The 12944-nt window shown below is 43.4% G+C and overlaps 1 protein-coding gene and 1 long non-coding RNA gene across 7 annotated transcripts in view; one reads left to right on the top strand and one right to left on the bottom strand.

Moving 5' to 3' along the window:
- Positions 1–12944, bottom strand: part of CPQ (carboxypeptidase Q) — a 319086-nt gene that overhangs the window by 271238 nt on the left and 34904 nt on the right. The window contains exon 1 of one of the 6 annotated variants that reach the window (XM_077876170.1): positions 7381–7573. The exons of the other annotated variants lie outside the window; for them this stretch is intronic. Within the exon in view, the coding sequence (XP_077732296.1) occupies positions 7381–7558 (178 nt within the window). The 5' untranslated portion in view covers positions 7559–7573. Of the gene's footprint in view, positions 1–7380; positions 7574–12944 lie in introns of those variants that run through there. 6 annotated transcript variants of the gene reach the window in all.
- LOC144300285 (uncharacterized) overlaps positions 7600–12944 on the top strand; it is a 52226-nt gene continuing 46881 nt past the window's right edge. Inside the window, exons 1-2 of the long non-coding RNA XR_013366864.1 lie at positions 7600–7748; positions 8010–10235. This is a non-coding gene — a long non-coding RNA (uncharacterized LOC144300285). The remainder of the gene's footprint in view (positions 7749–8009; positions 10236–12944) is intronic.

Here is a 12944-nt window from a genome sequence, read left to right on the forward strand (position 1 = left end):
CAACAAAGCCCAGATGCAGTGACTAAATAAAACTATAAAAAGAAAGTAGCCGGCACCTACTATTTTGTGGCTTTAGCCATGCAGTCATGAAATATGTCAGTTAAAAGCTGAAGTATCAACATGTATTTGGCATACTTCCTTAATCTTGCAAAATAGAGAACTAGGTTTTTCTGGAAGGTTAACAGATGTCATTAAAATATTAACTGTTACTTGGAAAATCCTTTTAAAATGCACTGCAGGTAGGAGAGAATTCTTGCTTTCATTATAGGCCCCATTATAATGGACCCTTTGAGCTGGCTCCGTTCCTACTTCTGGTTCCCCTATCTGGACTCAATTTGTACTTTTACTTTAAAGCGACTACAGATCTATAAGCATGTCTCCACCAACATTCAGAGCTCAGAATGTCATTTATAACCTAAAAAAAAAAAAAAAAGAAAGAAAAGAAAAAAGCAATGTGCCATTATAAAAAGTAAGGACGCCGCTCGCTTTTCCACGTGATAAATAAATAGTGTAAACATAAAAATAAGAGTCCAGCGAGACAGACTTTGAGATTCATAACTTTCTGAAACCTGGAATTACCTTAACGTTTGACTAGTGTTATTGTTGGCGTAATATAAGAACTTTGTTGATGGTTTTCAGTTGTTCATAATGAAGAACAGATTCAGTGGTCCACCCAAGGGCTGTCCCTGCAATGGGGTAATTTTGGCATCTGGATTGGAGCCACTAGAAATGAAGCCGAATTTCTATAAACTTTCATGGGCCGCTGCAGAATTAAAGTCATAGGAGGGTGGTACTTCACTACGGTCTCTGCTCCAAGTTCTGTTAACAAATGAGAGCGTGATGGCGTCTGGAAGAGCCAAAACGCAGCCTAGACACCACAGTTGCCGATGCAGATCCCCAGTAGAGGCTATAGGTCAAAACCTAGGACTGCAAACAAGGAAGAAGGGTTCAAATTAATTGGTTTCCTGTAAGCTTACGGTCATCTCTGACTCCTCTCTCCTTCAGCCCCCACATCTAATTGATCCTCAAATACTGATAATTTTACACTTTTAACATTGATTGAACTCAGGTTCTCTGCTCCACCCCATTACAGTCTCACATCAGGCCTTGTGTGTGGGCCTGGACTGAGGGCCTGCTGTGACCCCATCCTCTTCCACCCACGCACCACCGCTGCTACCCCAGACTCCACCCCGGCTCCCCCAGACCTTACCTCCATGGAGCTGCCTGAACCACTGAACTGCTGGGAAGACCGATCAGTCTACGTCACCACCCCTGCCCTGCCCCTCCCCTGCTCTGCTGAAAACCATCACTTCAACATACCATTCAAAGCCAGTCCCTCTCTATAAACACAATCTCCCTTTTCTTCTAAATTCCATCAATCATAAGCTTAACAGGCCCCGCTCTCAGCATGCCGGTTCACTCCTTGGCATCTTTGTTTGCGCTACGGTACATCATGTCTGGTTGATCTCATTCTCCCAACTCCATCATTTGAGTCATACCTGTTTATCCTCCAGGATGCCATGTAAGACTCTTTTTCAAGGAGCATTCCCTGGCTTCTGATCTCCTGTCTCATTTCCCTCCTCGCCACCCCCGGGGAAGGCTGGCTTATGAACCATCTTGGCTGGTCTTCCAGCATATCCTGGGCCTATCTGGGCCCTGCACAACTGAAACTCTTCCTGTTTATGGCTCCCTCCACTACATAAACTGTGATCTCAGGGATTGGAGCTATGTGCATTTTTACTTGCATCTCCTGGGCCTAACAGTGCTGGCGTAGGTGCAGGCAGTCGGTCAATGAACACTCCTGGAATAGCATTGCTCCAAGTATGGTACCACTGACTGGCCTAAAGCATTTCCATAAAAGTGCAATCTTACCTTTAAAGTTTGATAGCACTTGGCCCATAATAACTCAGCAGTCTGATTCTCTTACCAGCCAGAGCACAGTTGCATTACAATAACCAAGCAAAAAAGGCCTTGGGGCAGTCAGAATAGGAATATAAATTCTAAGTCCGAAAACTCAAGGACTTGAACACAAGAAACCATGAGAGACAACAAACCAAAAGGAAGAGATAAGGTTGGAGCTGATAGCACCACGGAAAACAATGTCAGAGAGACGAGTATGTAAAATACCAAATGCCACGGAACTTTCTGCAGCACTGGAGATGTGCTGTATTCGTGCTACCACAGCGGCCATGAGACACGTATGGCTATTGAGCACTTAAAATGTGACTAATGTGACTAAGAAACTGAATTTTTAATGTCATTTATTTTCATTTGAAAAGCCATGTGTGCGCAGTAGCGACTCTGTAGAACTCACAACCGCTGCGGGCTCAGCCGTTATGTAGCCAACAGCGGAAAGCACCTCCGCTGGCCCTGAGGACGTGGTTTCATGACAGCAGTAACAGATGTGACAGGCACGGTGATGACCTCCAGCAGCAGTCACAGACCAACTGGGCTGAATTCAGTATCCATCTTCTGGGAAGGCAGGGTATGTAGAAAAAGCATTTATGGAAGGTTTTTGTTCAAATTGAATAAAATAAAACGAGGCCACCTGAAGACTTAAGTCTGCTACGTTGGTCTGCGTTCTGACAAAGGAACCACTCGTGTTCTCGTACTAATCGGCAGGCTCCCATTCTCTTCTGTGCTCTCAGTTCTCAAAGGTGGTACCTGGAACCTCCCGGAACACAAAACCAGTGTCCTGGCCCCACTCCGGCCTTCTCTGACCTCCCTATTTATGACGCACCCCGCTCCCCGCTCCCCGCTCCTACCCCTCTTACCTTGCTTCACCTTTCACAGGATCTGTCAGCCTCCAGCTGTCCCTACTAGGATCACATAAGCTTCACGGGCAGGTATAATATTTTTTATCTGTTTTATTCATTAATATCACCAAAGTGCTTGAAATGCTGCCTGACACACATTATATGAAATTCACACACACACACACACACACACACATTCATAATCACAAATACATGTGCACACGCATATAGTGAATGAAAGAAAAGAAACCAAAAAGAGGAAAAAAAATGAAAGTATAATATGCCCCATTTCCTGATCATTCTCCAAAAATGTATACTTTCAAGGAACTTGTGTATTTCTGTAGGTCAGAATAATTGACAATGATAATAATAATAATAATAATAATAATAATAGCCATATTTGGGTATCTATTGTTTATGCTGATGGCCGGAGAAATTGCAAAGTAGTCATTAGGAGGATACTGATGTCCAGAGACATACATTTACAAAACTAGTACACATTGAAGCTGAGATTTGAATCCAAGGATCGTGCTCCTCCTATTAACTACACTGCTATCTTCTTTCATAAATGTAAAATAGAAAGGCTTAGGGTTTTCATTTTGAGACGAATAAAGAGGAAAAGTAAATGGGTATGTAAAAAGTCTGCCTAAGTTATCACTTATCCTCCTTAGTCTACCCAGGATCTGACTCCTTAATCAAAGGCCTACTATCACACTAGGTCCCAATCCATTATCAGGGGAGTGGGGAGGGAGACTCCACTCTAGGACAAGAGTCATCAGACTCTGAGAGTAATGAAAAGGATTAGGATAGTTAATTCTGAAGAAAATGTGGGACTGAAACTAAGAATGTTCACATTATAAAACGACTCTCTCGGCTACAGCTGATTCGATCATAAAAACTGTAAAAATCCTCAGGTGCCTTTTTATTCTCCACACCTAATTTTTTAAATCGATCAATTTATTTTTTAAGCGACTTACCCTGTGCATAATTACTGCTGTGGTCTCCTTGCAGAGACAACAGATGCTGGCTGCTGTTGTGTTGGCTCACATCATTTTTTCTATGAATAATTTGATAAAAAGACTCCAACCTTGGCATCTCCTGACTGGATTCCTCCCAAGAAAAGTTAAGAATAGGAAGAGAGTGAAGTGAGAATTTTTATAATGTCTTCTGTTATTAAAAGGAAAGGAAAAGACTACAAACAGAAGAAACATATCTCTGGGGCTCAATTCAATATGGTATGTTTTAAAAATTGATTCTGATTTCAGAAGACTTAGCCTCCAAACAGGAAATACTCCAGCCCCACCCAAAAGGAAGCCTAGCTTCTAATTCTCATCGCATAATCTTATACTGAGTACACTACGCAACACAACTGGGTCCAGTGGAATGGCTGGTTTTTCCTGAACTCATTATGGAGAAGGGAAAACAGTTGTTCTTGGAAACTCAATGTTTTGGCTTGAAGTGGTAAGGAAATTGCAAATTCACAGCAAGATGGATAAAAGCACATCAGAGCAGTCCTTTTTTAAGTGTCCATCTGTTTATGGAGAATATTATAATTGTGCAATGTCTTTCTCGTGAAAAAAACAAGTCTTAAAAGATTCAAATTCATTTGACAAATTTACTGCCCTCCTACTGGGTGGGGCGTCATACTGGACAGTGGGAAGAGCATGAATTTGACAAAGTTCCAGTCCTGTTCTTAAAAACTGGGAAATCTGGGCACCAAAAACCATAAGATACCTAAAGAGGTGAAAGACTTATACTCTGAAAATGACAGAACATCCAATGAAAGAAATTGAGGAAGATGCTAAAGAAATAGAAAAACATTCCCTGCTCATGGATTAGAAGAGCAAATATTGGGGTTTTGGTTTTTTTAAGATTTTATTTATTTATTCATGAGAGATACAAAGAGAGGCAGAGGGAGACGCAGGATCCCCATAGAGAGCCTGAGGCAGGACTCGATCCCAGGCCCCCGGGGTCACCACCCAAGCCGCTCAACCACTGAGCCACCAGATGCCCCGAACAAATATCATTAAAATGCCTCTACTTCCCAAAACAATCCATACATCAAATGCGATTGCATTCAAATTAACACCAGCATTTTTCACAAAGCTGAAACAAACAATCCTAAAATTTGTGTGTAATCAGAAAAGACCCCAAATAGCTAAAATAATGTTGAGAAAGAAAACCAAAGCTGGAGACATCACAATCCTATATTTCAAGCTCTATTACAAAGCTATAATCACCAAGACAGTGTGGTACTGGCACAAAAATAGACACATAGATTCATGGAACAGAACAGAGGACCCAGAAATGGACCCTCAACTCTATGGTCAACTCATCTTCAACAATATAAGTAAGAATATCCAATGGAAAAAAGGCAGTCTTTCAACAAATGGTGTTGGGAAAACTGGACAGCCACATGTGGAAGAATGAAACTGGACCCCTTCTTACACCACACAGAAAAATAGACTCAAAATGGATGAAAGACCTAAATGTGACCCAGGAATACATGAAAAATCCTAGAGGAAAAACACAAGCAGCAACCTTTTTGACCTTGGCCCCAACAACTTCCTACTAGACTTATCTCCAGAGACAAGGGGGAAAAAAAACAAAAATGAACTGTTGGGACTTCATCAAGAAAAAGCCCCTGCACAGCAAAGGAAACAATCAACAAAACTAAAAGGTAAGCTATGGAATGAGACAAGATGTTTGCAAATGTCTTATCAGATCAAGGGCTAGTATCCAAGATTTTTAAAAAACTTGTCAAACTCAACACCCAGAAAACAAAAAACCCGGTCAGGAAATGGGCAAAAGACATGAACAGACATTTCTCCAAAGAAAACATATAAATGGCCAACAGACACGTGAAAAAATGTCCAACTCACTCACAATCAGGGAAACAGAAATCAAAATGACAATGAGATGCCACCTGGAATGTGTCAGAACGGCTAAAACTAGCAAGTCAGGAAAAAAACAGATGTCGGCGAGGATGCGGAGAAAGGGAACCCTCTTGCACTGTTGGTGGGAATGCAACCCGGTGCAGCCACTCTGGAAAACTGTGTGGAGATTCCTCAAAAAGTCAAAAATAGAGCTGCCCTACGACCCGGCATTTGCACTACTGGGGATTCACCCAAAGGATACAAACATAGTGATTCAAAGGGGCACCTGCACCCCAGTGTTTACAGCAGCAGTGTCCCCAGTAGTCAAACTATGGAAAGAGCCCCCAGATGTCTACTAACAAATGAACGGATAAAGAAGAGGTGGTCTGTGTACGATGGAATATTGCTCAGCCGTCAGCCGAGAGAACTAGAGTATATCACGGTGAGCAAAATAAGTCGGTCGGCCAAGGACAAGAACCGTGTAATCTCTATGTAGAATTTAAGAAGCAAAACCGATGAACATAGGAGAAAGGAAGGGAGAATAAAATAAGGTAAAAACAGGGAAGCAGGAAAACCACAGACTCCAACCTACAGGGAACAAACTGAGGGCTGCTGGAGGGGAGGTGGGTAGGGGGATAAGGTAACTGGTGATGGGCCTTAAGGAAGGCACCTGACATAATGAGCGCTGCGTGTTCTGTGCAACTGATGAATCACTAAATTCTACCCCTGAAACTAAGATGAATTTAAGCAAAATCTTTTAAAATTTTTGAAAATACGGAGGAGAAAAATAGGTAAACAAGAACTTTAAGAAGAGCCCAGGATGTCGCAAGTCTAAATGAATGGACAAAGTAAAACATCACAAAATAATAAATAAATTCTGACTGAGGGAAATCTAGGAAGCGTCCTATGGGATGAAGCTTCAAGTGAGCCTAAGAAGACTTTAATATCCTGAAAATGAAGAAAAGGGCATTCCCAGGAAAAGAACAAAGGAGGGAAGACAACAGTGGATGAAACAGCTATTCATTTACCGCCAACAGGAGGATTCCTGCCAGGTCCCAAAACAGACAAGGAGACACTCTACAATCTTCTAATTTTCAACCAAGATATTTATGGATCCCTATTCTCATTCTATGAGTTTCAAGAAGGCAATGAAAACAGTCTTCTTGAAACAATTGTCAGGAAAAAAAATGTTAAAGGTCAAGTATCAGGTGAGTGAAAGAAAGAAGAACAAGAGGCGAAGCGCACCCCCAAACGACAGCCGCAGGTGCATGACCCACCCTCTCCAACTACCTCCTGAGATCTGGCTCAAATTAAACCGGGTCTGTCACCCGGAGAGCAAGCCCAGACCTGACTTCATCAAAATCCACGGGCACAGTAAATTATCACCATCTCTAGAGAGGCAGCTGCCTGCCTGACAGAGCAGGGCGCCACGGGGACACCTGAGGGCAAGCCACAAGCTAAGTGACTCGTCTGCTTTGACCTCTAAAATACAGAACTTGCACATTTTCTTGTTTCATGGAGAGGTGCCCACTGCAGGACCCCTGTGTTTAATTCGACCCATACCGTAGCACACGCAAGCGGCGTGGGGACCCGACTTTGCGACACACGACGGCAACGAGCGTGGAACACGGACCGATCCTTAGCAATCTGATCATTTAGATTGCAAGGTGCTTCCATTGGTAAGGCCGCAGTATGCAAGGCAGCCACACTTTGGGGGTACTTGGACTAATTTTAGGGAGCAGCATTACCGCGGGCCTCGGTGGTGTCGTCTGAGGGTCCGGGGTCGTGCTGCCTCTGCTTGGAGCTGGGATCCGAGGAGGGAGCGCTGACAGACAGGGGAGGACGCCAGGGTGGAGGGGGAGGAGGAGACCAGGGACACAGGGTGAGGGAGGGAGGGGGAGGAGGCTGCAGTGGGCCCGGTGACATCACAAGGGAGCCCTGTAGCCCGAGACACTACTGGGGATTTACCCAAAGGATACAAACATAGTGATTCAAAGGGGCACCTGCACCCCAATGGGGACAGACACGGTGGCAAGTTCAGAGTTTCAGAAATACGACCTGCCTGGTGTGAGGGAAGGCTTGGAGGAAGCCACAGAGGCTACGGGGCCATTTGGGGGTAAGTGCCACATGCCGGTGGGGAGCAGAGGTTGACGAGGGCAGCACGTGGGGACAGGCGGGCTGGACACATGACTTCGGGCCCCCGCACTGAGGGGACACCGCTACTGCGACGGGGAAACGGCCCCACCGGCTGTCGGGCTCCATCCCCAGCCCGCCCCACCCGCGCAGCACCCGCTTTCCTGGGGAAAGTCCTGTGCAAACTGGAATTCAGTTACCGGTTCACTCAGAACAAAGATTTCTGTTGTTGTTTGATTTTAAGATGAATCCTGCCTGTGAGACGACAATCGTCACCTAAAGCGTCTTTGTATTTCCCATACGGCGTCATGCAGCTTCCGCGTGGCCTTACCAGTCGCATCCGTGTCCCCTAACCTGGCCCGCGTCCTGGCCCCCGAGCCCCCGGGCCCCGACCTTCCCAGCCTGCAGAGGGGCAGCCACAGCGGGCCGACCCCACCAGGGTCCTCGCGACTACGGATGGGCAGCAGAGCTGGGGCCGCCCTGTGTGCCAGGAGGCGTCACAACACAACACGGGCAGGTGTGCAAGGGCTCCGGACGCACACCAAGTAGATGCAAGCATTATCACCTGATTTGTTTAAAACTTCACTTCAAGGCAACCACCAGGAAGAAAACAAAACTGATGGATACGACCAGCAAGTACGGAGGCCACCATTGTGTCTGGGAAGCCACCGATGCTGGGCCGAGGGCGTGGGGCCCAGCGAGCAGGAAGCTCAGGAGCCAGCGCAGCTTGGCTTGTGCTTTAAGAGACCTTTTCCTTCGGCCACAAGGACATGTCCCGGATCGGGACTTCCCCAGCCTGGATCCTGGGATGCAAACCACACTTGAGGCCGAAGCAAAGATGCTACCGACTTTACATATTTATACGCAAAGCAAACAAGAAATAAATCTTAAGAGGGGCGCCTGGGTGGCTCGGCTGGTTAAGAGTCTGACTCTTGGTCTCAGCTCAGGTCGGGATCTCAGGATCCTGGGGTCGAGCCCTGCGTCTGGGTCTGTGCTATGTGTGGAGTCTGTTTGACACTTTCTCTCCCTCTCCCTCTGCCTTCCCCCTGCCCCCACCTCTAAAATAAATAAATGAAAGAAGAAAGAAAGAAAGAAAGAAAGAAAGAAAGAAAGAAAGAAAGAAAGAAAGAAAGAAAGAAAGATAGATCTTAGGGGCTCCAAGCCATAGAAATTCGGGGTCTATTTGTTACTACTGCAATACTGAGTGAGAGCTGACTAAAATAGGAGCCCCTAATTTAAAATTTCTATCAGAGTATTTCACAATCTATAGCTGATGACAGATAAAATATAGAATGAATATATTTAATATCTTAGGGAAGACTGTGCAGTGAAAATGAGGTAAGTACTTCCTTCGTCCTATCACACATCAAAGTGATCAAGTGATCAACAGCAAATGGTAGAAAACCAACAAATCTGAAAAAGAATTTAGCGAGTGTCGGTGATTTAACACAGGCAGACCAAATGACAAAGAGTTTTAAATAAGAGAGAACCCCTAGAGATCATTAAAATACAGTCTCGGCGGCTTCGGTTAGCCAACCCACCTGATGTCACTTCTAAAAGAAACAAGCAGCCCTGTTGTAGTATTAAATAATTCTATACAGTTTCGATAGATTTCAATATTTCATATCTGAATGTGTTTTCCCTCTAAATTCCATCTCCAAAAACCAAGAGCAAAAATGATAGGAAGTGGTGTGCTTATGTTTGTATCAGGTACAAAATAATGTTATTATAGTGTTATATCAGAGAGAAAAAAATAACTCTATGACAGCTTGGCATTCCAAAACGGGCTTTTCCATTTAGCTATGTTTTGAAATGTTAACTTCCGATGCTGTTCTTAGAGAAGCAAAACTTGGAGGGAAAATACCATAACAAAACGGAATTTTTGTCCTCAATAAGAAGAAACCTGACTCACTTTCATAATTCAGTTTGACACAGCAATTTGCCACTAGGAGATTCTAAAGACATGATGGAAATATCAGAACCATTTTACACGAAAAATCTCCTGATGCTATTTATTAAAGTCCATCGGCTGGAAGGACACAAATCCAACTGTCAACGTCGATCCCATTACAATTACAATTCAAAGCCATCACCGCGCAGTTTAAGCAAGAGAGACTTAAGCACAAGGGTATTAACCACATTTACTTTGTTCGACATCATGTATCATCAAGGAATTGCATATTAAACAGTGAGATGACTTGACGCCCCCCTTAGAATGGCAAAAATCCAAAACACCGACAACACCGAATGTTGGCGAGGATAAGGAGCGGGAGATGCAAGATGGTGCAGCCACTTCAGAAGGTTCTTACAAAACTAACTAAACTCCTACCGTATGATCCAGCAACTGTACCCATTGGTTATTTACCCACAAGATTTGAAAACTTACATCCAAAAACTGCACACAGATATTTGTAGCAGCTCCGTTCTCAACCTGCCAAAACTTGGAAGCAACCAAGATTTCCTTTACCAGGTAAGTGGATAAATAAACTGTGTTTCTTATAGACGGTGGGATATTATTCAACATTTAAAAGAAATTGGCTATCAAGCCATGAAAAGACAAGGAGGAGACTTAAATGCATATTTTTCAGTGAAAGAAATCAATATAAAAAGACTCTACGATTCCAATATGACATTCTGGAAAAGGCAAACTACGAAGACAGTACAAAGATCAGTGGGTGACAGGAGCGAGGGAGAGAGAAATGAATGGGTAAAGCACAGCGGGATTTTTAGGGCAATGAAACTATTCTGTACAATGCTATAATGGTAGGTACGTATCATCATACATTGGGCAAAACCCGTAGGATGTACACCACCAAGACTGAACCCCAGTGTAAATTACGGGTTTGAGTGACAATGTGTAGGTTCATTAATTATAACAAACGTACCATGTGGAATGGGATAGAGTGAGAGATTTCCCTGTGGGTGGGGACTAAGTATATGAGAACTCTCTATACTTTCCCTTCAGTTTTACTGTGAACCTAAGCTGCCCTAAAAAAAAACAATTTATTGACTAAAAGTATATAAAAATATGTTCAAAAGAAAGTTTATGGCCGGTAAAGCCTGTAATCAGGAATGCTCCAGTGGGGAAGGTCTCCTTTATATGGGAAACACAGACTCCAGCAGAGCATTGAGCTCACACATTCAATCAACATACGATGAGAGTTTAATTATGTGCTAAGAATGGTCCTAGAAGACTCAAAAGTAAATAAGACAGATACAATCCCTCCTCTCAAGGCATATCAATGAATACTCCCCATTGGTTAATTCTGTTTCCATAATAATTTTAGTCCCTGTATCAAGTTTTCTTTTTTTCTTCCTATATCAAGTTTTCTTACACATGTGAATCAGTATTCTAGAATGATTGTAACACTCTGGTTGCAGCTATGACAAATCTTTTTTCTAACTGCTGAGATCAAACGACTTTTGGATTTTCACACTTACAAGTGATAGAAAATCCCAATTGGCTTAAGGAAATTTCCAAATGGCTTAAGGAAATGTGTTGGCAGGGCACCTGGCTGGTTCAGTCGCCTAAGTGTCTGACTCTTGACCTCAGGTTAGGTCTTGATCTCAGGGTCATGAGTTCAAGCCCTGTGCTGGGCTCCATGCTAGGGGTGGAGCCTACTCAAAACAAAACAAAACAAAATGTGATGAGTAGATGGGCTGGCATTAGATAGTTCCTGGCTCCTGTTATTGCCCCGTTTTCAACTTAAAAATCTGTGTGGTGCTTTGCCCCTTCATTGTTCCATGTTCCCCCAGACCTCATATCCTTATTATACCGCCTGAGAAAAGAGGGAATGTCTCTTCCAGAAGTTCCCACAGGAAAAAAAAGAGAAAGCTTCATTTTTCCAGAAGATTCAGGAAACAAATCTGTTTAAAACCATGTGTTTCATGCCCACTCTGAATTCAAAACTATGGTCTTGGGTATGGGATGTGCTGACCACCTTATGCCAAGCAAAGCCCACCTCTAGACTTGGATAAGGGGCCAATCCCAGCCAAACCATACAGCTGGGAGTGGGTGAAGGCCACCTACTCCCAGACGGAGGGAACATGGATTCTGGGTAGCAAACAACAGATGGCCAACGCAGGAGCGAGCTCTTGATATTGTCACAATATGTAGTACAGTGCTGTTCCCACATTCTGAATTCAGCGTATGTTTGCTGTGTTGAATAGACCATATTTTTCATGATCCACTTTGGCAGAGTAAAGAGCCTCTCCGGCCATTCATCCCCAACCATTTGAATTCAACAACATGAATGGGAAGTTTCTGATGAGCTTCTGAAGAACTACCAATTAATAAAAAACAGGCACCCATTTAACACCATTGATAGTTTATTAATCCATACCAGAAACTCAAGCAGAAATGCTATGGTAATAGGAAAATTAATGCAACAGGAACCCATAGCTTGCAGGGTTCCCAAGAACCCCGGTGGGCCACTGATCACCCTTGAACCATATCTGAGAAGGCACTGTTTCCTACAACTTCATCATGGAAAAGTAAAAATGTAAACATTTGCAGACTTCTTGTCAAATTGTAGGACAGGGTTTCCAAATATTTAAAGAAAATAAAATCAAGTTTGTCTGTACTCAAAATAATTCCAAGAAATGAAAGGTAATAATTCTTCAGTTCAGAAGATTTGCATGAAACTGATGATAACAGGAATCACTATTATAGCATACTCTGGCCAGGCACCGTGCTAACTACATGCATTGTTTCATGCAATCCTTGCCTCCCTGTGTGGTAGGTATTGTCGTTCCTGTTTTCTGAGGTGAAACCTGAGGTTTGACCGAGGTTACAGAGTTTGGTTAGTTGCAGATTTAAGATTGAAACCCAGATCTATCTGATGGAAACTTTCTATCCCTAACTTGGATAAAGGTACAGAGAGAGCAACAGTCCTGGCGATGAGTCTAGTTAGTCATTCATATGTTTGTGTCTACAAGATGCCAAGCTACCAGACATGAACTGTCTTAGAAATCATCTCTAAGGTTTTTAGCATATTTTCTTACACAGCACAATGCATTTGCTAGCTGCTACACAGATTAGAATCTGCAGATACAGAACAACTGTTGATGAGTGGCCCTTATATATATGCTTATCCTTTCCCTCTTCATTCAACCTACTTTGAGAGTGTTCCTAGGACTGTCTCTTCAAGTGGACTTACTTGGTGGTCACTTCAGAAAA

The sequence above is a fragment of the Canis aureus genome, chromosome 28 (assembly GCF_053574225.1).
Source record: "Canis aureus isolate CA01 chromosome 28, VMU_Caureus_v.1.0, whole genome shotgun sequence".
NCBI classification, from domain to species: domain Eukaryota; kingdom Metazoa; phylum Chordata; class Mammalia; order Carnivora; family Canidae; genus Canis; species Canis aureus.